The sequence below is a fragment of the Struthio camelus genome, chromosome 17 (assembly GCF_040807025.1).
Source record: "Struthio camelus isolate bStrCam1 chromosome 17, bStrCam1.hap1, whole genome shotgun sequence".
NCBI classification, from domain to species: Eukaryota; Metazoa; Chordata; class Aves; order Struthioniformes; family Struthionidae; genus Struthio; species Struthio camelus.
In genome coordinates, this window is record NC_090958.1 from 19,176,511 (window position 1) to 19,203,377 (window position 26,867).

Genomic DNA, 26,867 nt, shown 5'->3' on the forward strand with positions numbered 1-26,867 from the left:
GCTCCGCCTCAGCCCCCCCACCCCCCCCCCACAGGTGCTCCCCCGAAACCCTTCCGATGTCCCCGCCGGCTCCCGCCGGCGCCTCGCGGCCCCGCGCTCCGCCGCTCCCGCCCTTCCGCCCGCGCCGGCCGGGGCAGCGGGCGGGTGCCGGGCCGCCCCCGGCGCGGAGCCGGTCAGCCGGCGGGCGGAACGGCAGCGGGCGGGCGGGTTGCCGGCCGGAGCCAGAGCGCGGGGCACGGTGCGGGGGTTGCCGGGCCTGGACCTGGGGCTGGCGGCGGCGATCGGCGCTGCCCCGGGGCGGCCGCGGCCCGGCCCCGCCGCCGGCGCAGGTGGCTGTGAGGGGCGGGCGCTGTGGGGCCGGCATGTGGGGCTGCGGGGGGGGCAGGGAGGAGATGAGCCGGGCCCCGGCGCGGCGGGGGGGGGGGGGGGGGCTGGTGGGTGCTGGCCGGCTCGGGCGGCGGGAGAAGCGCTCGCTCTGGGGCTGCTGCTGGCCTCCCGCCGCTCGGTGCCCCGGGCCCCCGCGCGGGCAAGGCCGAGCGTCGCTCCCATCTCGTGCTAGGTTGTTTCTTCCCCGCTCTGAAGCGTCAGGAACCACCTGCGCCTGTGATCACACCTAAACGCTGCTGCGGCTCCTCTCCGGAGGCTTTTGTGACTTTATGCTTTCTTGAGGGTGTAGTTAGAGGTAGGTTGGGTCACAAGGGCTTAGAACTGCCAAGATAAAGAGTAAATCCCCAAATCACCTGCAGGTGATGTGCTTATCTGTGCAGGAGCTGACGGAGAGCGGTGGATGTGGACCATGTTTGTCTGTCGATGATTAGAAGGCGCTTCTCTCGGAGAAGCAAACCCTCAGGTGAGTTTGTTGTCAGTATTTATGAAGGTACTGCGGAGCCTAGATATTTCATCTTGTTGAGGGGCAAGAAACTAGCTTCTAAGAGTCCTTCGTGCCCTCCCCATCCTATACTTAGGTATAGTATTGTTATTTCCATTTTTTTCTGTACCAGCGTTACAGATAACAGACAAGACTGGGAAGGGGGAGTTGGAGTACAGGGAGTGAGATGCAATGATATGACACCCCTTTTTTTGCTCTTAAAATTTACTTGTCCGCGTTAGGTTGCCAACTGTTTGCCAGAATGGTTTTGAGATCGATTTTTATATTTTCTTATTGCTTTCCCTTTGCTAAGTTACTTTGGTCTTTCCTAGGCTGTATTTTGCAGGCCTTTCTTCTGTCTTGTGGGGTATTTACAACAGTATATATGCTTTTCCTATTTAAATATTGGATGTGGGTAGTCAGCTCAGCTAACGCAGAAGCGCTTTGAAAAGTTACTCTTGCCCGTGTGCTTTGTCCTCTTTGCTCTCAGTTCCTCAGATGTTTATGGCAATGATTCTTTTTTTTCCCTTAAACTACCTTTCGGTAGGTTGTAAAAATGTTCAGTGCAAGCCAGTCATCTAAAGCCCAGTTCCTTGATAAAGCACGCCAGGCTCGGGAGGAGAGGAGAGAGCTGAAGGAGAGGGAGAGAGCTGCCATTCAGATCCAAGCTTTGGTCAGGAGATTTCTCTGTCGATGCCATCTGCAGAGGGAGATAAGGTGTGTGAAATTCTTCCCTCCACGCTTTGCTCCTTTTATCTTGAGAGGTGTGCTTGGCTTTTAACTACCAATGCTCGTTTTCCTCACTTTCCTAGGAGAGAAGTCGAGGATTTCTTTGAGGCAAATGAATCTGGCTCAAGTAAAAGAAGTGCTCTTTCTGTCTTCCGAATTGCTAGGAAACTGCTGTTTGTATTTAATCTTAAAGAGGACAAAGAGGTAAGATTGTTAATCTGAAATGTTTTCCTTCCTTGGATTACATATTTAGCGTCTTCTCCTTCCCGTTTCAGCAGCAAGTCAGTCCCTTGCTGGGCCAAGGACTAGACTCTGCTCCTTCGCACTCTTATTTCTGGAGAATACTCCCTGGTAGGATAACCATACCAGCAAAGTTTTGTAGCTCAGAAGGGCTTCATAACTTGCAACTGGACTGAAATAGGAGTTGAGAAGTTCTGCATATGAGCCCCAAGTTCAGATGAGAGCCACGATGGTCAAGTGTTTGGAAAACATTGCTGCGCTAGTTGTTACTGTACTCTTCCAGATGAACCCCAACAGGGGAGTGCTTTTCCTGCCTTCAGGCCATGCTGTGGAGGGAAGCAGTTTAGCTGGGAAGGCTGATAAATTCCTACTATTGATGGGTACTATGTTCCAGGAGAGAGCTCTTCTGCATAGTTGTAGCATGAAATGTAGATGCACCCTCAGAGAAGGAGCTGCTGGCCCAGTCCGTGGGGTGTATGTGTTTGGAGCATTTGTTCTGATACAGAGGTACCTTGCTTCTAGCTCTCTCTTCTGAGCTGTTTGTAATGTTTTTCCCAAGTAACTCGTACCGTAATTAGAACTGATATTACTCTCTCCTTTTTTTTCCAGAGATTTGAAAAGCTGTGCCGTTGTATTCTTAATAGTATGGATGTTGAGAATGAGCCCAAGGTCAGTAGTTTTTTTTTTTTTTTTCCCTTCATTCTATGTGCGGGGAGTTAGGTTGGTGATGTTTGAAATATTTAGTTTTTAAAAGCCCGCAAGCATTGCTGACGTTCCGTGAGGAATGCTTGGAGAGGTTCCTCAGTACGCCTGTGAAATGTTTAGTCTGTATATAGCTATAAAAGGTAAAAGGCAGTTTGTGTGCTTTGACCAAGCCAATTCCGGGGAGAGAAATAACTTGGCTCCGCTGCTGGGATGAGCAGTGCGCTGAGATCGTTTTGTTACAAGGCTTCCTGGTAATGTATTTTGCCAGTCATTAGCACAAAAACCTATCACGGCTCGCGTCTGTTCCCTGTTGTCCTCAGGTGTGGTATGTGTCACTGGCACTCTCCAAGGATCTCACACTCCTGTGGATCAAGCAGATCAAAGATATTTTGTGGTTTTGCTGTGAATTTCTCAAGCAACTTAAGGTAAAATAAATAAATACGTTTCACTGTGTTTTGTCTCCCTACTTCTAATGGTTCTGTAGTTTGGCACAGAACTAACTTGATTTATTAACACTGGTGTTTGTTATTGCAGCCTGACATCTTGCAAGACTCCAAACTAGTCAATTTGCACCTCACAATGCTTATCACCTTCACAGACACTTCTACCTGGAAAATCCTTCGGGGAAAAGGTGGGGTATATCCCTTTCAATACTTTTAGTCACTGATCTGGGACTTGCTTTTAAAATCTGCTGAGTGCTGTTTCTACACCTTGCCTTCTCCCCATACTTTCTGCAAAGATTCGTTAGGCTTCTGTGCTTGCACAAAGCACAGGCGGTACAGATCCTCTTGGGATTAGAGAAGGTATTTCCCTTAGAACAGCAGGAGCTCAGTGTTGGAGGGCTATGAGAAACTCGCAAAGTCTCACATACCAGCGTATTCAGAGTATAATGTAATGTGGCTCTGGCTCTGGGATTGTGTGGGAAATAACACATAGAAGAGGTAGATAGGTTTAGTGAAGAAATGTGACTCTTATAGCTTAAATGATCCCTTTTACTGGAACTTGATGTGGAATGCTGCTAAAATAGTGTTTTTTGCATAGAAGGGCAAGAAGTTTTGGTAAGAGGGGCTTATGAATTGACAAACTGTCTTATGGTACGTAAGGAAATAACAGTGCAGCTGTAATACGGTTTTAGTAACATCACTGTTTTATCCTTGAAGGTGAAACCCTGAGGCCTGCCATGAACCACATCTGTGCAAATATCATGGGACACCTCAATCAGAAGGGATTTTATTCTGTGCTGCAGGTCAGTCTGAGGCTGATGCAGTTAGTGCTTCTATTTGTTCAAAACAAACCCCAATCCTGTGCAGCTGTTCTTGTTCTGAGGAAATTTTTCTGGTCTCTGGGAGGGTGGGGGGTGGGTGCAAGGCAGGAGGTGGACATGGAGTGCTGGTGATTTGTGCTTTTTGAATGTGGTTTCTTTTTTCCACTATTAACCCGAAGCCCTTCTAGTTCTGCCAAATGACTTGTAGCAACTGTTTTGTTGTTGTTGTTGACTGGTTGGTTGTTTTCTCGGCTCTGAAAACAAGCACAGTGTTCTTCAGGAATAGTTGTAATCTTTTTCTGAGCTCTGCAGCGTTTTTGTTGTTCTTACTGTTTTTTTTCCAGATTTTGCTAACTAATGGCTTGGCAAGATCCAGACCATCCTTGTCTAAAGGCTCTTTAACTGCCGTCTTCTCTCTTGCATTGCGGTAAGACAGCCAGAGCTGCTTGGTGTGATGTACAGCCACAGTTGTCTTTACTGTGTTTCTGAAGGTTTCTCGTTCTGCCAGTCTCTCTTTGTGCCTTTGAGCGTATCACTCGGGTGAAAGCAGCTGCTTTAGGCAAATAGCTCGCACTGCTGTAATCATTTTTCATCTCAAAAAGCTGTAAGTTAGTAATAAGTGTTAGCGCAAGCGTAGATGTTGGAGTGCAGATCCAGTACGGGATCTGTATGTCCTTCTGTTGAACCATCAGAAGGGATTGGTATTCTCTGGATGAGTATGGTTGTGCCACTTCACAGTGAGCTACTGATGCAGATGTACCTGTTACTCAAATTTCCAGGGGCAAATTTTGTCCCTGAATTGGGTGTAAGTCTTTCTAAAGATTCAGTCTGTTTGCCTTAAAGAAAAAAAAAGAATAAACTGTTACTCTGACCTCATTTCTGCAGAGCTCATGTCTCTTCACTTTAGAAATCTGCAGCCAGTAATGAGCATTCTTTAAGACTGCAGTGGTTAGTTCCGTGCCACTTTCCTCCCACAGCTGTCACTGCTGGGATCGTGAGTTTGTGATGTTCAGTGGTATAACAGTGGGTGTCCTTGAATAAGTCACTGAACTTCTACCTAATGCAAACAGCTACTTAATTACTGACTTGATGACAGTGGGGAAAGGGGAAACTTCAGAGATGAACTGGATAACATCTGTAGTGCTCTGGAATGGATATACTGTGCAAGAATATTATGCTGTTAACTGTTTGGCTTACATTCCCTTGAGTCATGATTGATTTTTTTATGAACTTGCTATGGTAACAGAAATATAAGGAAACTTTTTTTATTAACAATTCCTCTTCGTGAAGATAGAGTCATCAGCCAGTCCAGAATGGCTCAGTTAGAATGACTGTTTTGTACACTGCTAGGGCAGACTTCTCGCATTCAAGTATTTTTCTCTCTGTAGCCCTGTGGTTGCTGCACAGTTCTCTGACAATCTGTTGAGATCGTTTCTGATACATGTCATGTCTGTGCCTGCTATAATGACTCATCTTGCTACTCTAACACCTGAGGTAAGTGCATGATGTAATAGTTCCAAAAGTCCATTGAATATCACAAAGGCCACTCATTATTCCATTTTATCAGCTCTTAAAATAGAGCATTAGCATTTCTCTCTTTCTCAGTTTCAGCTTTCTCTTTTGGAAGTGTTTGATCCTTCTACCCTCTGCATCAACTGGCTTTCTAATACCACAGAAATTATTAATGCCAGAGGCTAGACTGCCATGCTGCTGATAACGCTGGAAGAATATTTCCAGTAATGGAAGCGTCCTTTAACTGCCTTAGCATAGTGAGGAGGGCTGCTCTTATGCCTTTGGTTTAACTTTGAAAGTCAGGGTTCTTTTTTTTTTTCCGCAGGCTGCACCCTGTGACTTAGGGAAGGTTATTTTAATGCATTTTTGCACTTTTCAGTTTCCCCTGCTGCAAAATGCAAGTGATGCTCTTTTCTACCATCCTCTATTTATTTTATTGGAGAACTGGGACTCCTTTTTTCACTCTGCCCAACATCTGGATCCTAGACCCACATGTCAGTTGAGGCCCATAACTCTATTGTGGAACAGCTACTATTTGTATTTGGACTTTCAGAATGCTCTCGCATTCGCTTGCGTGCGCGGTTTCTCTCTCTCTCTTTCTCTTTTTCCTTTTTTTTTTTTTTTGGTACAGTCAGAACTGCAGTGTAATTGAAGTCACAAATATGCTTTCTGCTTGAGTAGATATGGTGAGGACTATAACGAATAAGTCAATACTAGCAGGATGGAATGGACAGACATACAAGTGGGATATTGTTATGGAAATTTACTTCAAAGGCTTCAATATTGGGTGCATCCAGAGAAAGCTGCAGTTTTCTTTTTAGGCCCAAATTACTATTTAAGTTGTTACTTGCAGTGTACTTATTCTAAAGGCAGTCTTATGTGACACAGCTGGAATTTTTGCATGCCCTTATCCTTCCACCTCTGGCTCCTTCTATCATAACAAAGCAGAAGTCAGTCTGTCATAAGGAAAAGGATCGTGGCTGTAACTAGCAGCTTAATCTAATTTAATGTGTCTGCTCCTCTGTGTAACTCGGTGCTGGCAGATGTGAGCTTTGTGCGAAGCGTGCGTGTTTTTGTAGATGGATAGCTGAAGGTCTGTCTACGACTAGAACATAGCCTATTCCCCTGTAAGGGTTTTTTTTGGTTAGCATGGACTCCCACTTGCCTGTGATATTAGAAATCTCTTTCTTAGGCCAGGTTCATGTAAAAGACTTGCTCTCTTCAGTGCAACAGTTACAAGTTGCTGCTTTATTTGGAACGAATAGGCGATCCAAATTGCTGGTGGCAGGTCAAGTGCATTGTTTTCTGTGAGGCTTCTTGATCTTGCAGTTTGCTTAAATTCTGTCTTTCAGCGTCTGGCAGTGATAGAATCTCACGAACTTTTCCGCAAGTTCATCTTATTTTTAAGTCGTGAGGCCCAGTGCCGAGATGTCTGCGTGTGCTTAGAGGGGAGCCACACTCTCTGCTTGTTGGGTAAGCACCTGTAAGATTTCTTTCTTGCTGTGCTTGAAGGAGAGCCTTGAATTGAATCTTCATTCTCTATGGGTCAGAGTTGCCTCAAATCCACTGTTTGTTTTTTGGTTTTTTTTTGTCCTGACTTAACTGGTTTCTAAAGTAATAATTGAGATTTATTTTAGGCTATTGCAAGTATGGTTTAGCATTAAGCATATTAAGAAGGGAATTCCAAATGGAGGCAAGGTCAGAGACCTGTTCTTGTAGACATGTCATCATGCCTACCTGTGAAGCATTCTCTCTCCTAGCTTTTCACTTGGGCTGCAGGTGAGTCTTGCAGCAGGTTCATGTCAGGCGGATCTGAACCTAACCTGCCTAAATAGATGTGCTACTGAAATATGTGAGATCCCGTTTTTGTGAAAGTAACGAGAGGAACACTTGGAACTCAGGACATAAATAACCATTGATATGTAGCTAGGATGGGATGTGATGCAGGTGAGAAAGCTGCGGGAGGATACCGAGGTGACACATCACCTTGATGGTTGATGTGTGCTGGAAGTGGATTGCTGTGGGGTAGCCTCCAATAGTCCTTATTTCTAGTAATCCTTCCACAGATTTGAAGAGACAAAATGAACTCAAATCCCTTCTGTCTCTACTCACTGTCCTGCAGCATCTGTTCCTCTTAAGACTTTCTATGCTGGTTGTTCCTCCAGGTAACCTTGTGTACTTGGGTTCCTTGAATGATAAAGTTCTTGAGGAAGAGACAGTTCATTTTGTTGGTGTGCTCATTCACATGCTCTCCTACTGCCAGAAGTATGTTTCGCAAAAGAAATCCAACCTCACTCACTGGCATCCTGTTCTGGGCTGGTTTTCCCAGACTGTGGATTATGGGTAAGTGGAGAGGGCCCTGTGGTGATAGATGAGCTTTAAGTCTCTCTCCCTCTCTTTTTCTGTGCATACGTTTTTTTCAAGCTGCGATGTGTTTCATGCTTTATGAGGTGAACAGCGTGACCCTGTGTAGAATAACTTCATAGGTATTTCAGGTTATATCTGCACCGTTTAAACTGCTTCGTTCATACATAGACTATTACATGAAGAAATTCAGTTAAGTGTGGTTAGACTGCTGAACAGTGGCCATACTGGCATGCTCAGTATAGGATGTGTATATCAGCTCTTCCTGTGAAGACCAGCTGCTGGGTGGGTACTTTGACTAAATGTATCAAAGAGCCACTGTCCAGTGTTTTCTTCCAGCTTCCCTTCTAACGTGTCTCTCTGACTTATGTTTTAGATTGAATGAGTCCATGCCTCTGCTGACCAAGCAACTGCAGCATCTCTGGGGAGTCCATATGATCCGCATCCTCTTCAGTGATGTGCTCAGCAAGAAGTTGCTGGAGAATCAGGAAATGGCTCAGCTGCCAGCACAGCCAATATGCCCTCAGAACAGCCTTCCCATGAAGAGTCAGTTCTGGAGGGTTGCTTGTCTGTGTGTATGTGTGCATATGCACGCACGCGTGCATGCATACGTGCGTGTCTGTCTCACGGGGGTCTGACCTTCCTGCTAGTCTGAAAGCTTTGAGTAATTTCTTGCAGCAGCTGCTGCTACTTAGGTGGGGATGGGTTATGGTCTCCTATTTGTAATTCCTGCTCAAACTGCCTCTGTGAGCTGGGGCAAGTCTTTCTTTAGTGCCATGAGAGCTGGGGCAAGTCTTTCTTTAGTGCCATGAACATGTTTGCTTATTTTAACGGTTTGATTTTTTTTTTTCCATTCTTTCTCCAAGTAGCCGAGTTGCTTACTGCATAGCTTAGTACTTCTGAAGGCAAGACGGGGAGGCCAGGTGGAAAGCAAGGTGAAGCTGCCTTATGGGTCTGCCTGTGATGCTGGGTGTTTCGGCAGAGGTGTTTGGAATAAGACAGCTGTAATCTGGCTATTTTCCAGCTGCTGCACACAAGACTATATCCTGTGGCTTATTAGTTACTGCAGTTCTGTTAAGGTTTTAAGCTCTAGAGTAATGGCTCCCTTGAACCATCTTCTGCATGGCTAGCAGCTATACAGTGTTCTACCAAAAAAATACATGAAAACCTACCGTGCATGGAGTGACCTGTCTGCTAAAATCCTCCTCATCGTAGGCTGCCAAGCAGCTGAGGGTAAGAAATGGTTTGGAATAGAACTGTCTCCTGGGCCAATGTTCTGTGCGTTTCTCTGTTACCAGATCTGTTCAAGCGAGCTTTCCAGAAGTCTGCATCTGTCCGCAACATTCTCAAGCCTGTTGGGGGCAAGCGAGTGGACTCGGCAGAGGTGCAGAAAGTGTGCAGTATCTGCGTCCTGTACCAAACCACGCTCACAACACTGACACAGATCCGCCTCCAGATACTCACAGGTCAGGGCACATGTGTGCTTTTCAAATCACTTAAGATGGGGAGGAAAAAATAGATTTTTCTTATTAAATTCTGTTGACTTTGTTGGTAGTTTTATTGCTGACAACATTTTATTGACTGGCTGGATGGAAAGCTTGTTCCACCCTGAATCACACATCTGGTCAATAGCATTCATCATTTCTTTATCAAACGTTAATTCTCCAGAATACAAATTGAAGCAAGTTTTCCTATAATGAAACCTTGCTTATTCCATATCAACCTTAAGACTGAGTCAGTGTTTTCGAGAAGGCTAGCAATATTAATCTTTATGTGGTGGAAACACGGAGTGCTTTCATATGTCTTAAGAACAAATTACCTGTCTGAGAATGGGTGGAGGAGGAGATAAGTACTCTTCAGGTCTGGTGGCTAGAGTAGAGGAGCGAGTCCAGAGCTTCAGATGCTTTGTTTCTGGTTATAGTGCTGACCACAGGTACAACCCTGTCCTGTCTGTTTTCATCTGTAAGATGGCTGTAATGATGACTGTGTCACAGAAGTTAATTCTTGTCTAAAATTGCAAAATAACTGGGGGGGAGGGGGGGGCTGCAGATATGCAGGCTATTACTGTCTGATTAAAAGCTTTCTTTTGCTTCCCTTGCGACTGTGCAGCTCCTGTTAGTGCAGACAAGTTTGGGAGCCCAACGTGTGTGTGTGTTCCCTTCAGAAAAAGGGTTGCTTTGCAAAAGAATCTGTCAGCTCCAAGTCACGTTTGTCTCTTTCTGTCAGCATGAACAAGCAGGCAGAACAAGCTTTTCTGAGCGTGCTTTATATTTTCCTTTTGCTAGGCCTCACTTACCTGGATGACCTATTGCCCAAATTATGGGCTTTTATCTGTGAGCTGGGACCACAGGGTGGGTTAAAACTCTTCTTGGAGTGCTTGAATAATGACACGGAGGAATCTAAGAGGCTGCTGGCCATGTTGATGCTCTTCTGTGACTGTTCCCGGCACCTTATCACGTAGGTAGCAAGCAGAGGGTACTCTTTAAATTTGTAATGTCAAGCTCTTGTGTGTTCCTTAGGTTCCAAGAGGAATAGTTGAGACATTACTGCTTTTGCATAGAGATAAGTAGGCAAGGCAGACTAAACAGAAGGCTTTTCTAATAGAATCCTAAGAAATAGAAAGGGAGTTCAAAAGGACTGCCCCATCAGCCTTGTGCTGCTTAAGGGATATGCAGCTGCCTGACTTGGTAATGAAATATTACAGCACTGGCCGGGGAGGGGGGAAAGATTTCTTTGACTGTTTATGGGGCAACGATTGCATCAGTCCAAAGCAAACACCTTGATGAACCCAGATGAGCTTTGAGGAACGGTGGTATAGTGCTGCTGCAGGAATGCTCCCCAGCTTCACTTCATGACTCCTTTGCTGTCTTGCTCATTGACTTGCATAGCACAAAGGGCAGGGGGAATTGACCTTACTTGTCAGGGGAGAGAGTTTTTCTTAGCTTGGCTAATGAAAAAGCTTTCTTTGGGAACTAGTGCACAGGTCCTTTTTGCTATGAAGCATTGGCGTCGCTCATATCTCAGACCTTTCATACTGTCTTGTTAGGATCAGATATTGATCAAAATCAATAAATAAGGTTTAGTTGTTTAAGGCTCTAGCTCCTCAGGGGTGTCAGTCATCATAGAAATAAGAGCTGCTGCTAAAGGATAATGTGTTGTTATGAACATTTCAAAAGGGAATTAAGTTGACATTTGCATATTTGGGTTTGCTTTCTCTGGTAGGATTCTTGATGACATAGAAGTCTATGAAGAGCAGATTTCATTCAAACTGGAGGAGCTTGTTACTATCTCGTCTTTTCTGAATTCCTTTGTGTTTAAGATGATATGGGATGGAATTGTGGGTAAGTGCTTTTAGTAGCTTGAATTGAGGATACCATTAAACAATAAATGGCATTAATTTTGGAATTTCAAGCTTCTGCTAGTTAATACTTTGCACAAAAACATAGTGCATTGTATGTGGCTTGGAAATATGTTCCAGTGTTTTGGTGTCCAGATACTGCTATCATGTTTGGCACCAAATACAATGCACTGTTCTATTTCAAATGAGAGTTCATGTACCAGACACGATGGGAATGTTAGTTTTGCCATCCAGAGACTAAATCTCGCATGACTGGCCCATATATTGGACAAGAATGTAATGTAATGCTTTGACAAAGCAGAGCAGGCTTGCTGGAGTCTCCATAGATGTGTTGTCTGTAGATCCCAGAATGGTTGAGGTTAGAAGGGACCTTTGGATCTCTATGCTGGTAAAATTTGGGTACAGTTCAGTTCTGACAGCTAAATGAGGCGGTCCGTTTCTGTTGTGATGGCTGTGTTAGAGCTGGCTGAGATGGCTTTGTGTGGCTAAGAGTTTCTCGCTTTGGTCAGAGAGGAGGCTCTGTGCCTTCCTTCCCTCTGAAGGCAGTGGAGGTTAGGAGAAACATGCCTCTACTGCTGGTGTGGGGCTGATGAGCAGCACGTTGCTCTTGGACTCTCCTGTTGTCTAAGGTGCCCTAGACATTGCCGCTTTGTTCCTTTTGCTCAGAGAATGCCAGAGGGGAGACCTTGGAGCTGTTTCATTCTGTCCACGGCTGGCTCATGGTCTTGTACGAAAGGGACTGCCGCAGGCGTTTTGCTCCCGACGACCACTGGTTACGGAAGTAAGTGTCCTAGCCCAAGGCAAGGGCCATGTCCAGTTATGTGCTAGTCCCGCTGCATCAACTCCCTTTCAGGTGGCTGTTTTGGGATCCCTTGCTTTAAATGCATCTCTCTCTCTCATTCTGTCCGTGATATCAAGATCAGGACTGCTCCTTATGTTGTTTACCTGCTTGGATTTGCGGACTGCTCTCCTATTCTGCTTCTCTTCTGTGGTGTAATTAGCTGCTGTTCGTGGAGTGTGATGCTTTGAAAAGGGACTTGGCACTAACAGCCTGAGAGTCTCTGGTTTTGTTAGATGTGCACTCGGGTCATCTTTGGGAGCATTATAGGATTCCTCTCTCTTACCACTGGCTATTTACCACACCTGGATATCTCTCAGGGATCTCTGAATTTGTGCCTTTCTTTGTAAGGGACCTCAAACCCAGTGTGCTCTTCCAGGAGCTGGACAAGGACAAGAAACGAGCCCAGCTGCTCTTGCAGTACATCCCTCATGTCATCCCCCACAAGAATGTGAGTGGGACAGGGGCAGAGGATGGGGGCTGAAAAGCCAGTGACCTGGGTGGGCCTGGGATAGAAGGGACATGTCTTCAATGTTTCCTGGGTTGGAGCTCACGATTGAAATGCCAGTTAGGCAAGGGTCTGTGTTTTGAGGGTTTTTTTTTTTTCCTTAAGTATCTCCTCTAAACTGCTTTTGTTTCTTTCACTGGGAGAGAGCTTATTTGTGTGGGCAGCTGCGTAAACTCAGCCAGCAGTGCCTGATGTGACTTTGGAAAGCGTCTGCATGCAGAAAGATGGTGGTATAGCAACTCTGCAGAGGTGATGGGTTTTTTTTTTTTTTTATGTGGTGATAAGAGAGGAGCTTTTCCCTTTCAGTATTACCAGGTACCCTGTCCCTTCCAGAGCAGGGCATCAAGGGTTTCTCTGCCCAACTGGGGAACAAGGAAGCAGATCCCACTACTTCTAGTGAGTAGGTAATGATAGCTTCATGGGCCTACTTGTGAACGGGACAACCAAGAGCTGGTCTTGGCATGTGTCAGAAGCCTCTGAAAGCCCTGCTGTGCTAGAGGATTAGCTCGGTGTGGATGAAGACCTACAAATCATCTTTCTTTTTAAGAGGGTGCTGCTTTTCCGAAACATGGTTACAAAGGAGAAGGAGAAGCTTGGGCTCGTTGAAACCAGCTCTGCATCACCTCATGTCACACATATCACTATCCGCCGCTCACGTATGTTGGAGGTAAGTGACTTGGCTTGCAGAAGCCAACCAGCAAGCCAGTAACATGACCTGACAAGGATGTGGTGTGAACATGTTTTTATCTTCTCTCTGGGTGCTGAGGAGTCCAGTGCCAGTTCTGTCTCTGTTGGTGACAGTTCCAAGTTCAGTTGGATATGGCTGCTACTGGTAGCCCTGGGCAGGGAGGTCGTTCCTGACTGTGATGAGCATTGTTGGAAGTTGTTCAGACTTGCACGTTCCTTGAGACAGGCATAGTGAAAAACTTGGAGAGGCGAGAGACTGAAAGACACTATCAGCATTTCTGTAGTTTGTTTTTACTGTAACTAATTTTCTTGGCATTTTCGTTTGTTGCTCATCTCATTCAGAATCCTTCAAAAGACACTCTTCTCCTAGTGGAAACTGAAGGGATGGCTGTTACTTTACCATTAAGCTGTAACAAGCTGGGAAAGTTTTCCCTTTTATGCCTTGATCAGACCTTAGGATTTGACATCTGAGTTACATGCACACACTGTTCCTTTGCCAGATGATCTTGCATGTGTTGACATGTCTGCAGTTGAATGTCAAAGTTTGATAAGTATGAGAGAGTAAACATGCCTGCGTACTCATGCAGGAGTACTCCCCCATCCAAATCTGTGCATTGACAGAGATTTGCCAGATTCTGAAGGGCCCTTCCTCCTTGTTTTTAGCCGCAGAAGCACTCTGGGCTTTTTTCAGCTCAAGAACTCTTTTGTCAACAGAAGATGCTTCCCTCCCCCTCCCCACCACGCTTATTTTAGTTACTGCTCTTCATCTCACTGTTACTAAGTTTTCCCCCGTTCATAGGCTGGGCCCTACTTTCCACTCAAGAGAGAACTCAGGGGCAGAAGATACACTGCATGTGCTTCTGCTTTAAATCAGACTCTTGGGGGAAGGGGCAGGGGAGAGGGCATGTGTCTTCAGCCACCTGCTGTGTTTGGCTGCATTGTTTCTTTGCTTTCTGTTCTTTTCAACTCGCAGTTTTAGGATGGTACAAGATTTTTGTTTGCTTTTTCCAAAGAATCTGATCCGCCAAATTGCGTCATTTTCTGTAAGACAGAGCAATCTGTTTACTGTAGTATTTAAACAAAAGACAGTTTGTGATTTATATTCTTAAAATATCACTGTATCAATCAGAGGCTGTACTTTTGCTAAAAACTCCTTTGTGCAACTGACAAATTCTAATGCAGCTGGTTGGATAAGCACCTCTGTCTTTCTGTTCCTGCTTTTTGTTCCTTTTAAACCTCAGCCTGTCCCTTTCAGATTCTGAAATGCCTAGGGATCGGTATGTAGTTGTAACTGTTGGCTGGCCAGCTCTGCCTGCTTATTCTGGCCTCTTCTGCAGGGTAATGCCTTAGCTGTAGTTATGGAATTATTTTCCACATCTTATGTTGTTCCAGGTCTCTAATGCTCTGCCTCAGAAGGCAGCCTTCTTCTGAGAAATTCGGGTTTGCCTTCAACTTTGATTTGAAGTGATGTTATGGGAAAACGATGGGCCTTTGTTCAATTCATGCTCCTTCAAACCTGGAGTTTTGTCTAACGAAAATGCCAGTCTTTTCAGAGGCAAATTTTGATGACCAATGCAGATTTGATGTGTATCTCTGTCCATCTGTCTCTGCTGTATGTCTGCATGGATGTTTGTTTGACGTTTCTTGCCTGGCCTATGGCTCTTCTGGTCTGTCTAGGACGGATACGAACAGCTACGGCAACTTTCCCAGAATGCCATGAAGGGAGTGATCAGAGTGAAGTTTGTGAATGATCTGGGTGTTGATGAGGCTGGTATTGATCAAGATGGTGTCTTCAAAGAGTTTCTGGAAGAGATAATAAAGAAGGTGTTTGACCCTGCACTCAACTTGTTCAAGGTATGATGCAGGACTGCAGATGCTGACCTTGATGGCCCATTGCAAGCAGGTGCGTACTGGTTCATTGTACTTTTATTTCTGTGTATGTAGACAACCAGTGGTGATGAGAGGCTGTATCCGTCCCCAACATCCTACATTCATGAGAACTACCTGCAGCTCTTTGAATTTGTGGGGAAGATGCTTGGGAAGGCCGTATATGAGGTGAGACAGAAGGACTGCGTTTGCATGCTGTCGCTGTTGGTATAGCACTGTCCAGGTGCAGCTCTGCGAGAGTGTCAGTTATGTGTTTGAGGAGGTGTTAACTGAGGAGGTGAGGTTGAAAAAATGGCTTGGGTAAATATACCAGCGGTATTACAGCCTGGCAGTTGGTTGCTCAAGGATATATTAAAAACCGTTTTGGAGGTATGACCTGGGACATAACTGGTTTGTGTTCCTTGGTGCTGCGGACGCTAGCTGGAATGCTGTGCTGTTTTGGTGTTACACCTTATAAACATCCAATTGCCCATACATTTCTCAAAGTAGTATGTGGCTAAAAGGAGGATGGAAAGGCAGAACGACCCTCTCCACATAAAGTAGTTCTTTAAAGGAACCTTGGAGTTTCCATTTGTGGTTGCCTTTTTGCACCTGCTCCACTAACTGGTGGATTTAAAGAGGATGTGGTTTTGTTAGCTAATTCCAACACGTTTTGCATCTCTGTGCTCGTTCCACAAGACACAGCCTGTCCTATAGGCCTCACAGGTAGCCAGCGATGTTGCACATAGCGAGCATGCATAGAGACTCATGCATGCACCCTTGTTGTCTGTAGGGAATAGTTGTGGATGTACCGTTTGCTTCCTTCTTCCTGAGTCAGCTACTCGGCCACCACCACAGCGTCTTCTACAGCTCTGTAGATGAACTTCCCTCCTTGGACTCCGAGTTCTATAAAAATCTCACTTCAATTAAGGTTTGAGCATTACCTTTCCTGTTCTTCAAATCCCCAATCACTAGCTACTGTTAGGAATACTAGATTTGCAGGTGCCTTTGGGATGCTGATCATCTTTAAAAACACGTACTCTGAAAATAATTGTGTTAGTAGAACTGCACGCTAATTCTGAAGCAGGCTGGCTGGTAGCTATCCTGTGTCTTTATTGGGGCGAGCAGGGATGAGAAGGGAGCCTGAAGGTGTAAACACAGAACTGGGAATTCCTAAGTTTTAGCCTTAGCTCTTTTGCGGTCTCTCCGTAATCTTGAGGAAGTCATGTATTTGTTCTGCTTTGTTGCCTAGTGCCTGCTGGGGACTAGTTAGAGGGAGAATAATACAAAAGCGCAGAGCTGCTCTTCTGCTGCTAACCATTGACCTTCTTTCCCTTTCTCTGTTGTTCTGCTAGCGTTACGATGGTGATATCAGTGACTTGGGCTTAACGCTGTCCTATGATGAAGATGTGATGGGTCAGGTAGGCTTTTATTCAGTTACTCTGTTGAATGTTGTCTCTGCTTTGTTCCAAATGCCCTCCCTATGCCAGCTGGTGAACAGCAGAATTCTGGGCCCCGATAGTCCACAAGCCTGGCCCGGGTGATTCCCTGTTTCTCCTGGTTAGGTACTGGCCCCTCTGCATGGGAGCATCTCCCTTGCCTCGTTACTCGCCTGTCTGCTGACCAGCAAGAGCCTTTTGCTGAGAGGGATTCTGAGGATTGCTGCCCATTGCTGTGGGATAGCCTGTGATGCCGGAAGTGGCAAACTGAATATAAGCAGTTGGCAGAGGAACTAGGTTTGACTCTTGAACAGGGACGCCTTAGTTCTTAGAAAACATCCTTAGAGTAAAGAGACACGCCAGCAGAACGCAACTATTTTCCTCTGTTGAGCTTGGAGAGCTGGTTTTGAGCTTCTAAAAGTCAGCCAGTCTGTCCAGTCACAAGCTGTGCAGAGTGCTTGAGTGCTTTTTACTCCGATATCTGTGTTTCTGATATGTCAGGTGGATGTTCTGTATGGCTTTTCTGGCCAAGAACCCTGAGGAGATTGATAAATAACTTGGGGCTTGGTTGTAGTTAGGGCTTAGCTCTGGCCTCCTTTTATACAAAATGCCTGTGCTCTAAGAGTAGCTCAGCTTCAGGGGTTCCTTGAATTCACCTGCAGGATTCTGTGGCTTGACTCAATATTTAGCTGTGGGTAGAGACCAGCTTTTTCTAGAAAGAGGTTGCTGTCTGTCCCTTAAACATTTCTAGTATGATGATTTTTTTTTTCTAGTTGAAAAAAAGGGTTTTTTGCCTTCCCTGTATACCTGGTTTTCCCCTCTTTTTAAAAGAAGTGGGAGTGGGAAGGAAGAATTACTTTTCTTTAAATATAGCAGTTTCTCTGACAGAAACTTGAGGTGTGACAGGAAGCCTTGGCCTTGAGAAGAAAAGGCTGTTTGTCCCAGTCCTTTAAAAGGCTTAAAGAAACTTGATTGCACTTGTCCTGTGGTCAGTAAGATACATCTGCTCAGCCACTGATGTGATGGTGATGCTGTGTGTGTGTGTAGCTGGAAAATACGTATAGCTAGTCTTCACTGTTGGTGTAGCCCGTCGTCTCTGCACGTTCCACGGGTAGACCCAAGCTAGTGCAAAGCCAGCCTGCTGGCACACTGCAAGTGGTAGAGGCGCACTGACACAGAGCTCAGAGACCACTAAGTCACTGAGTGTTTATCTGGGGCAGCTTGTCCTTGAGATGTGTGTTGCAGTTTGTCTCATGCTCGAGCTGGCTAGTTCGGACCTAGCTTGCATAAGTCTGAGTTGCAATAATTGCAGCTTAAGTGCACCTGCAAAGGCGAGAGGATGAATGGTAAGGCAGCTAAGTACTGACACAGCTGTGCTTTTCAGGTGCGGGCAGGGTAACGTGAGGCTGCTCAGCTGCTGTGGAAAGGTGGGCAAAGCAGGAGGTAGTGTCCACTCCCCAGTGTGCTGAATGCCTTGCTGCTGCCTCAGGAAAGCTGAGATTTTCAACTCTGAGAGTTTTTCCACCTTAAAAATAAAGGCAGGAAATAGCATGTGAGACCCCAATAGTATGACATTGAAGGCTGCAGCACTTGGAGCTTCAAAATAAACCTGGAGGTTCTTGTTTGCTTTGTGCTTTTGCCATGCTGAAGCAGCCAGGTGGGGTAATCCCCGTGGTTCCTGGATGAACTTGTGTGTCCTTGCTAGCTACAGCTCAGTGTTGGGCACAGGGGAGCTGAGCTCGTTCCCTCTGCTGGACTCTCTTCTGACCTTGGGGGAGTCACCTGGAACTGAAGCACAGAGGCCACTGTAATGTGTGAATAATGGTTTTCTGCTTCTGAGTGTTGCTGCAAAGATGAGTCATGAATCTGTGTTGCTGTAGCAAGCACCAGAGGGTCCCCGCTGTTGTTTGAGCAGTGCTGTCGGTTAAGCACCAGGCCCTGGCATGAAGGAGCAGGAAGGAAGAGCTTCCCAGCAGTCTCGCTTTCTGCATTGAGTGCCCAGCTTGAAAGACAGTGGTGAACTCCAGGGAGCTCTGTCGCTTGGATGGTCCCAGATGAGACCTGTGGGGCAGATAGCTTTTGATTGGGCTGTTAAACTGGGCTATGAGATGGCTCTGAGGTTGTTCAGCTGCCGGCTTCTGCAAGTGTGACAGTCCCCTAGGGCTCTCCGAATTAATTTGCGTGCGGTTCAGCAGTGATGGATCAGACCAGAGAGGAGGCTTCCTCGAAGGCGGGCTGGCTCCACCTGTGGCGGAGTCGGAGTTCCCTACTGTTCAATTACTATGTTAATAGTTAAGTGAAACTGGTTCAAGGCAGAAGCAGGATTGTTACTTAAATTTTAAATCCTACTGTTTTATTGTAAAAAATAAATGTTTTATGGGGAAGTAACAGCTTAGCATGTCATTTCTGTCCATTGTGGTTCCAGGCAGCAATTAACAGTGCAATCATTTCTTCCCTCAGCTTGTTTGCCATGAACTTGTTCCTGGAGGAAAGACCATTCCTGTTACCAATGAAAATAAGTAAGTATAGCAATTAGATTTTTAAGGTCACCACTGTAAAATACTTTATTCTGGTTCCTTGGGCTTGCATCTGGAATGAATTGAGATAGATTGGAGTAGAAGGAGCCCATAAATATCTTAATAGAATTTACTGGTTACAGTTCATCGGCAGAAATTGTATTAAATTCGATTTGCAAAATAAAAATTGACAATTTACTTCTTGAAACAGCACTTCTGAGGTCAAAGGCACACAGTCTGTGAGATTCTGCAGGATTTAATGATGGTGATAGATACAGACAGATGGATTCAAAGCAATTCAGGCACAGTCATGAACATAGAGGGCACAGATGCTCAAAGACACCTTGGAGCAGACAGATCTTCTCAGAATGATAACATGTGGCAGTTGTATAAAGCACTGTTCTTCAGAAGAGACAGTGGTGAATTCAAATGTAGTCGACAGTCGTACTTTAAACACAGGAAATCAGAGGAGACACTAAGCCCTGCAGCTATTTTCACAGATAACTGGCTTTTAGATAGTTATCATAAATGTCAACTCTGGAGCCTGAAAACCAAACCCACCTTTTTGTTCCCTCCTTTTCTTTTTTTTTTTTTTTTTTTCCCCTTTGCTATCCCCTCCAGTGATCGTGAAAGCAGGATAAAATCTCTATTAAGCAGGTGTGTGTTTGAACTGGTAATCTGGGGGGTTGTTCTCTTTAATGGCAAATGGAAGCTGGATCCTACCTGAAGAGTCATCTGTGTTAGTTGTGCTTTGTAGTGTGATGTTCCTAGTCTCTTCCCCTCTTGAGCTCCAACTAGGGAGTTTGTATTTGAAAGGGATCTTTCTCTGGCTTGTCAGAAGTCAGCCCAGGGAGAAAGTTGAAAGTCCTGTATGTTGCTCTGCTCATTTACAAGAGGAGCTTCAGAAGTTTTTGTGCACATGTGCGCACAAATGGGCAGGTGGGAGGGAGTGGGGGGGGTGTTATAAGTAGAAGCGATCTAGAAACAATTCTGTCTCCTAAAAGTGGAGTTAGGTTGCCTGGTTGAAAACCTAGTCAATGTGACTGTGGTCGTGTCTGTCTGGGAGCTGAGGAAAAAGAATCAGTAAATTGGATTGTTGTAACTGTTCATAAGTAGAGGAAGTCTGATGTTGGCTCCCTCTAATACACAGTGCACCTCTTCTTTATTCCCTGGGATGAAGGTGGAAATCTCTTAAGTGTTTTTAATCTGTTGATTCCAGCTCCAGTGAGGGTTCTACAGAGCGTGACTTGTTAATCCTGTGGAATTGAAAAAGGCCTATATTTTCATAATAGGAAAGCATTTCATATGCACAGTATTTCTAAGGATTGGGAGCAGGTGCTGAGTCTGTGCTTTCACATGCACTGCATAGCAATTCACGTGTTCCAGGGATTGTCTGAAAGAGGTCGAACTGCAGTAAGATAGAAAATGTGGCCAGTGTAAGGCGCTGACTGCTTCTGTCTGCACAGCTGCTCGCAGGAGGATCATATGATTCTCTTAAGCTGGGCTTGTCTGAAAGACCCATGAAAACTGTACAAAAGCATCTATAGAATCCTTCCAGTCCAACCATCTCTGCTTGCTGGTTTACTCAGGGATGTTGTCCTCTCACTACCAGGTTGATCAGCCATGGGCTTCGTTGCAGGCAGCATCAGAGCTCTGATGATTGCTTTTCAAACCTAGAGAAGTAACTGTCACTGAGGATTGCTCCTTTAAAGGGGAGTTGGGCACATGTTCCCCTCTACATTAGCTGCTGCCCAGCCAAGGTTGGTCACTTGATTATTAAAGCCAGCTAGTCCCTGGGTTAGGAAGGAGCTTTAAGAAATGAGCAGGCAGACCCAGAGGCCTGCACAGAGGAGAAAGTCTGTGGGTAGAACAATAGCTCTTTCTACTTGAATAAAAAGCAGTGCCCTGGAGGAGAAAGTATGTTGTGTTTCCAGGCAGTGCTAGTCCTTCCTGGGCTGGAGAGGCAGGTCAGCAGCCTGCAACCTCATTCCCGCACCAGAGAGGTGGGTATCCCTTGCTCCTCCAGCCCCCTCACTGCCACCTTCCCTATTGCACACAGGATCAGCTACATCCATCTCATGGCTCACTTCCGGATGCACACACAAATCAAGAGTCAGACAGCAGCACTCATCAGTGGATTCAGGTCGATCATTAAGCCTGAATGGATTCGTATGTTTTCCGCACCAGAGTTACAGCGACTGATCTCTGGTGACAATGCTGAGATTGACCTCGAGGACTTAAAGTAAGTGAGCAGCTCAATCTGCTGGTCTTTTCACTCAGCAGGCCTACCCAATATGTTATGTAGTTGTTTGGAGGCTTGCAGCAAACTGACCCTTTCCCAACTTTCTGCTCCTTCTGACTGAAATCTGAGGAGCAGGCAGAAACTAATGGAGCTGAAGAGCATGTGACTTAAAGCTAACTTGGACAAAGTACTAATGAAAGGGAAGGGTCTTTCCTCCACTCGCTCACGCTGTCTCCTGAGAGCAGAGTTTCTCTCTGGCCTTCCCTGTACTGTGATCCAAAGTGCCTGGCAAGCACTGATGGGGAAGCAGTGCAGCAGCATCTGCTCTAGCAGTGAACCCTGACTTGTGGCAGCAGTTGTGATTCTTCCAGGACATGTCAGCTGGCAGCTGTGACCCTCTTGCTGCTACAGTGAGATCCAAGTGTATCCCTTCTCTTCCCAGAAAACACACAGTGTACTACGGGGGCTTCCATGGGAGTCATCGAGTCATTATCTGGCTTTGGGACATCTTAGCCAATGACTTCAGCCCTGAGGAGAGAGCAATGTTTCTCAAGGTAAATACAGTCATTTCAGCCCAACCTGGGATTTGGAGGTGGTTGGGGCAGGGCTGTTTTCTTATTGTTATCTGTGTGCCTTCTGCCATAATAAAAGAGGCATCCAAATACCAGATGCCTCAAAATTTACACTCTGCTCCCCTGCAGAGAGGCAGTCTGGGAAATGGAGTTCCTTTAAACGCTCTGATGTTGCCATGAATAGCCCTGTGTAGATGGCCGTTTTCAGAGATTAACAGGGCTGAGCGCTGCAGTATTGTACTGTGGGATGCTCAGATGTAGTTGCAGGGAACAGCTGCTTGGACTGGCATTAGCCATGCGTCTTTGTTAGCCAGGCTGCTCTAGCTCACTGCTGCTGTCTTTCACTGTCCATCGCTTCTTTTTTCAGTTTGTTACCAGCTGTTCCAGGCCTCCACTTCTGGGCTTTGCCTACCTCAAGCCTCCTTTTTCAATCCGCTGTGTGGAAGTCTCTGATGACCAGGTAGGCATCCTGCCTGCTTGTGCCTCTTGCGTTCCCTGCCAGGCTTTTGGCGGGCCGCCTTCCCTGCTCAGTCTCCTCATCTGCCCTATTGTGACTTGGGAGCTTTAAGGCATAGAGAAGTGTGTGCTATGGGGCAAGGTGAAAACATCCTTACACTGGTAGGATGCACGTGGCTGCATCCCCTTCCTCCCACACACGTAGCCTGTCTAGAGGTCATATTTTCTCCTTGTGATCTCCCTGTACCCATGCTTCTGATCCTGTTTCCCTGTGCCTGCTGCAAAGGGACCTTGCACGAAGCTCCTTTCTAGCAGTTTTGGGGGACAGGGGTCTTGGGTTTGATTATCCCTCTTCCCAGCAAATGGGCTTTGAGTTTGCCCCTCTGCCGAGTGTGTAGGGAAGATGAGCTCAGCCCTCTGCTTGGAAGGAGCACCGCAGAGAAGTGCAGGGGTGATGCATTTCTGCCCCTTTCCAGGACACTGGTGACACGCTGGGCAGTGTGCTACGGGGCTTCTTCACCATCCGCAAGAAAGAGCCAGGTGGGCGTCTCCCAACCTCCTCTACGTGTTTCAACCTCCTCAAGCTTCCCAACTACAGCAAGAAGAGCATCCTGCGGGAGAAGCTGCGCTACGCCATCAGCATGAACACTGGCTTCGAGCTGTCATAGTTACCATGGCCCTGGACTCTGCAATGGGGGCTCTCAGAGCTGCTGACTGCTGCTGGAGGTGCAGGCCTCCATGCACGAAGGGTGGATCAGCTCTGTGGGACCTGACTGCTCGCTCTAGGGCTGAAGAGATGCAGCTGGTAATAGAGGTTTATGGGCAAGAGCTTCTGGGCTAGACGGGGCTGATTCTGCTTGTGCGCTCCTCCAGGATGATGGAGGTGATGAGCCTGACCTGATACACTTCACTTGTCAACTACGTAAATCACCTTTAAAAGCAAACCCCACGGGAGCATAAAAGGAGCAGTAAAAGTGCCAGTCAGATTAGTGACCGTAATACCCGAAGTAGGCTGCGCAGTCTGGGCAGGTGCTGCCGTGGAGGGGTTTCCTCTCCCTATCCCAGGAGATGGTCTGGATTTTATTGGGTGGAAGCCAGTCTGTGGAAAGGTTCACAAAGGCGGAAACATGACTGAGCCCACAAGGAGACGAGCATGAGGCTGCAACACTGAGTGTGCAATCAGTGTGCACTCTTTACTCAGGTCAGGTACTGTGCAGGGGCTTCTTGATGTCCTCATGCTGTGCAAGGCCCTCGCGTTTGTCTCGGAGAATGAACCACTTGCCCAGACTCAAGAAGCAGTAGGTTAAATGCAAGCAGATGGGCCCCGCTACTCTCGAAGGTGTCAGAGTGCTGTAGGTTAAGAGCTCAAGCAGCAGGCATGGGGGTCAGCGCGCTGAGCCAGCTATGCCTCTGCCAAGCTCTTGCCAGAGCTGTGCTTTGGACAAAAGGGGTGGTTTGAATTTGCTCAGGAGCAGAAAAGGTTTAACTTGATTTTGCTTCCAGAGCACAAGAGCTGGCACACAGCTCGGGCAACCTTTGTGCCCCAGCCCAGCACTCAAGTGGGGCAGGTGCCCCCTGCCCTCTCTGCAAGGGGAATGTGTTGAGCGGCCAAGAGCCTCTGGAAACCTCCGCTGGCAAAATCCCTCTTGCTTGGGTAAAAGTTTCACATTTAAGTCTGTGGTCTCTTTTTCCTTAGGGAGATGGGCTGTTTTGAACCCAAACTTGGCCTCAGTGTAACAGCCACATTTGCTTTGTTGCCAAACTATTTATTTCAATCGCTTTCTCTCTTTGGCCTTATTTTAACGGTTGATGTTTGCCTGTAGCAGGCAGATTTTTCAGGTGGTTCTGAAAGGAAGGGTGGGTGGGTGTGCACACACATGTGTGCGTGCGTGTGTGCGTGTGTGTGTGTGTGTGTTGGGAAGGTGAGGACCCTTCCCACCATTTTCTAATGAAGTCCAGAGCCTAATTTGCAAAGTGTCTCTGCAGCTCTGTCTGCAGCTTCCCAGCCTTGATCCCACATGCTGCTGCAAGTCCTGCCTCAGCCCAGGCCAGATGAGAGGAGGGACTGCCGTTTCCTCGGCTGCTCTGTGCTTGGTGGGTTTCTGACACGAAGGAAGCCATGTACTTTCTCCTGTCCTGGGACAGGAGAAGCCCAGCACCACCTCCCCTTCACCTGTTGCTGCTCACTACTGAAAGAAGCTCACGCAGGGGCCGCTAATGCCTCCCTCTGCCTTCCTTTCCCCTGCCTCCCTGCGGTGCTGGCAGCTCGCCCTGCGCTCTGGCCCTCTGCGCTGCGTGGGCAGACCCGCTCGGAGCTGTGCTGCGCAAGTCGCCTTGCAGCAGCCCCCTGCCGTACCCTTCCTCATCCCCTGGCTTTCCGTGGTCGGTCGAAGGGGGATTGGCAGCCCCAGGTATGCACTGCAGAGCACAGGTCTTGGCACAGAGATGGTCCCCCTGGCTCTCTGGAAGGCCCTTCTAACCACTCTGTTGCACGTTTCAAACAGACGGGAAAACATTTGGCACCGCTCAGTCGTGAGTACAGAAATGCCCTTCATTTCATCTTTCTCCATTCTGTCTTACTGTAACTGATTTTCAAAAATGACCTTTCTTTTAGAAGCAATGCTTGGAAACGCATCTGGAAACCAATGTTGCTGGGGACCTTTTTTCTGTGTGAACTCTATTAAATGGGAGTGATCGGAAGTGTTAGTGAAGACAGGAATATCTGCATTCAGAGAATTCCAGCTGCTGAACGGAGTGAGTCCAGAGAAATTAAAGATGTTAGTAAAATCATGTTTGTTTTGTTTTTTTAATGTAGAGAGGATTTCAGTATTAACCACTTGTTGATTGTGTAGTTGAGAGGCTTATTCACTGACTTGTACCAATCATAGTTTAAAATATTATACAGAATCCCCTTTTCCTTCTAGGAAAGTGCAGTGTCTAAATAGAGCACAATGGTTGTTCAACGAAACAATTTGTTCAGCACCGTGTAATAAAATCTTTGCTCTCCTTTTTTTCCTTCATTCCTCAGGAGTACAATTCATAGCAAACATCTTAACGCAGTCTTCTCAGCTAGGTCCTCCAAACCTGGAAATATTGCACTATGAGACACTATATCCAATTTTGTAGCTAGCGTATAAAATGCGTTTGTGTAGTAAACGCCCTGGTGGCTGTGCGCGCAACAACAATATTTCTCTTGAGTAGCTAATTTCTGTATGACTGAGAGGCTTTAATACGTTTTTTACCTGAGTAGAAGGCTATGAATGTGTATTGGTCCCTGCCTGCATTGCTGTATTCTGCATGGATGTTCTTTGTAGGGCAGGGAAGGTTTTACCATGGGAGATTAATGACTATTTTTTCTATAGTAGACTTGCTGCTGTGGAGACCTTGGTACATCCCTTGTTTCAGAAACGCAGGGAAGAGAAAATAAACCTCGTATGAGTAAGACAATCGGCTATCTCTTCTTCCTTTCCCTAGGGGCAGAGGAACTGCTGGGCGCAATGCTCCTGCCGGGAGCACCTGGCAGCGGGGGGAGCAGCGGCAGTGGGATGCAGCACCGGTCGTCCCGCGGCAGTGGGGAGAGCAGAGCTGTGGGGTATCGAGACCTCTGCCAGGCTCGAGGCAGCCTCGATGGAGGCTGCTGGCTGCTTGCAAGCCCCTTTGTCAGGCTGGGCCCAGTGTGCCCTAAGAAGCGGGCATGTGTTTGTGTGAGAGAAGGGCTCCTCGCGGTGCTGCTCATAGTGATGCTAAACGTCTGTGAGCCCAAAGGGACCCGGCAGGGTCGTTTGAAGTAGGATTTGTTCTTGTGTCTTGGCATATGCTTGGAGAAATGCTGTCTAGTCCTGCAGGATGCTGTGCTGCTGTGCCCTAGGTCCCTGGTACCTTAATGAGAGAGTACAGGGGTTCTCTGGAGGCAGGGGGTGGTGAGCCCTGCCCCAGCACAGCGGCTGGGGTTAGCCGTGCGCTGGGCACGTCTCTGGTCAGCTGGGAATGGCAACTTGGGCTGCATGGAGAGAGCTGGTGGAGAGGGAACCAGACAGGAGAACCAGGTAAGATCCTCCAGCCTAGGGGAGCGGGGCAGTGTGTGTCCCTGTGCGCTCGGTGCAGAAGCCCGATTGGTAAATGCCCTTTCCCGGGAGCTCTGCTGGTCCTTGCCTCTCTGGAGAGGGGTCCGCAACTGTTCTCCCCATGTGAGTCTTCCCAGCCTGAGTCCTTCAGTCATCCTCCAGTCTGTGCAGTACAGCGGTCTGCCTGGGACTTCACCCTAAATGCACCAGGACCAAAAGCCAGCACAGAACAGGAGGGCTGTTGCACAAATTGATCTTAGGGAAATAGTTCTGTGTTCTCATGACCGTTGGGTAGAAATCTGTTTTGCTTTGCCAGGGCACACTGGAAGAGAAGGTAAGTCGCCAGTGTGGCGCTGCCAGTGGAGACAGGCAGCCCTGTACCTGAAGCACATGCCGCAGGATGGTCCCCCCTGCGCTGCACTGACAGACGTCGGGGGCTTGTGGCAAAGCTCGTTGCACTCAGGCTCTTCTGTGAGTGATGGGACTGTTTTTTGGAAGGCCAAAAGGGGGTGATTCTCTGGATCTCTCTATCAAGAGATGTGGTGCTTCCTGGTTTTGGGAGTAGAAAAGTGGCTTACAGAGACACCAGGGAGGCATGGATTTGTGGGACAGGGCTCTGCTTTGTTTCCTAAATCCTAT

At 47.0% G+C, this 26,867-nt stretch overlaps 1 protein-coding gene across 7 annotated transcripts; it reads left to right on the forward strand.

The window, feature by feature from the left end:
• Positions 1-202: 202 nt before the first annotated feature.
• On the forward strand, positions 203-25,611 carry UBE3B (ubiquitin protein ligase E3B). 7 transcript variants are annotated; one of them, XR_011135190.1, is made up of 31 exons: positions 203-329; positions 560-682; positions 768-850; positions 1,416-1,585; positions 1,681-1,801; positions 2,447-2,506; positions 2,863-2,967; positions 3,077-3,173; positions 3,703-3,788; positions 4,151-4,233; positions 5,195-5,300; positions 6,671-6,791; positions 7,484-7,661; positions 8,059-8,228; positions 8,981-9,148; positions 9,968-10,139; positions 10,905-11,023; positions 11,707-11,821; positions 12,230-12,329; positions 12,934-13,053; positions 14,751-14,927; positions 15,018-15,128; positions 15,733-15,870; positions 16,295-16,360; positions 18,839-18,897; positions 20,954-21,136; positions 21,579-21,690; positions 22,076-22,168; positions 22,641-23,818; positions 24,151-24,258; positions 24,779-25,602. XR_011135190.1 is itself a non-coding variant. In XM_068911676.1 (29 exons), exons 4-29 carry the CDS (start codon positions 1,425-1,427, stop codon positions 22,830-22,832), a joined length of 3,213 nt encoding a protein of 1,070 aa, XP_068767777.1. In that variant the 5' UTR covers positions 203-329; positions 560-682; positions 768-850; positions 1,416-1,424; the 3' UTR covers positions 22,833-25,611. The 7 variants fall into 7 exon arrangements, 2 of the variants coding, with proteins under 2 accessions (XP_068767777.1, XP_068767778.1); XR_011135188.1 differs by having other exon boundaries at positions 22,641-24,941; positions 25,527-25,611; XR_011135189.1 differs by having other exon boundaries at positions 24,151-25,602.
• Positions 25,612-26,867: the final 1,256 nt, after the last annotated feature.

Excerpts from the sequence above, each read along its gene's own strand:
- UBE3B (XM_068911676.1), top strand. The coding sequence starts at position 1,425 with ATGTTCAGTGCAAGCCAGTCATCTAAAGCCCAGTTCCTTGATAAAGCA. Across the intron at positions 3,789-4,150 it reads GATTTTATTCTGTGCTGCAG|ATTTTGCTAACTAATGGCTT; the intron begins GTCAGTCTGAGG and ends TTTTTTTTCCAG. Across the intron at positions 7,662-8,058 it reads TCCCAGACTGTGGATTATGG|ATTGAATGAGTCCATGCCTC; the intron begins GTAAGTGGAGAG and ends CTTATGTTTTAG.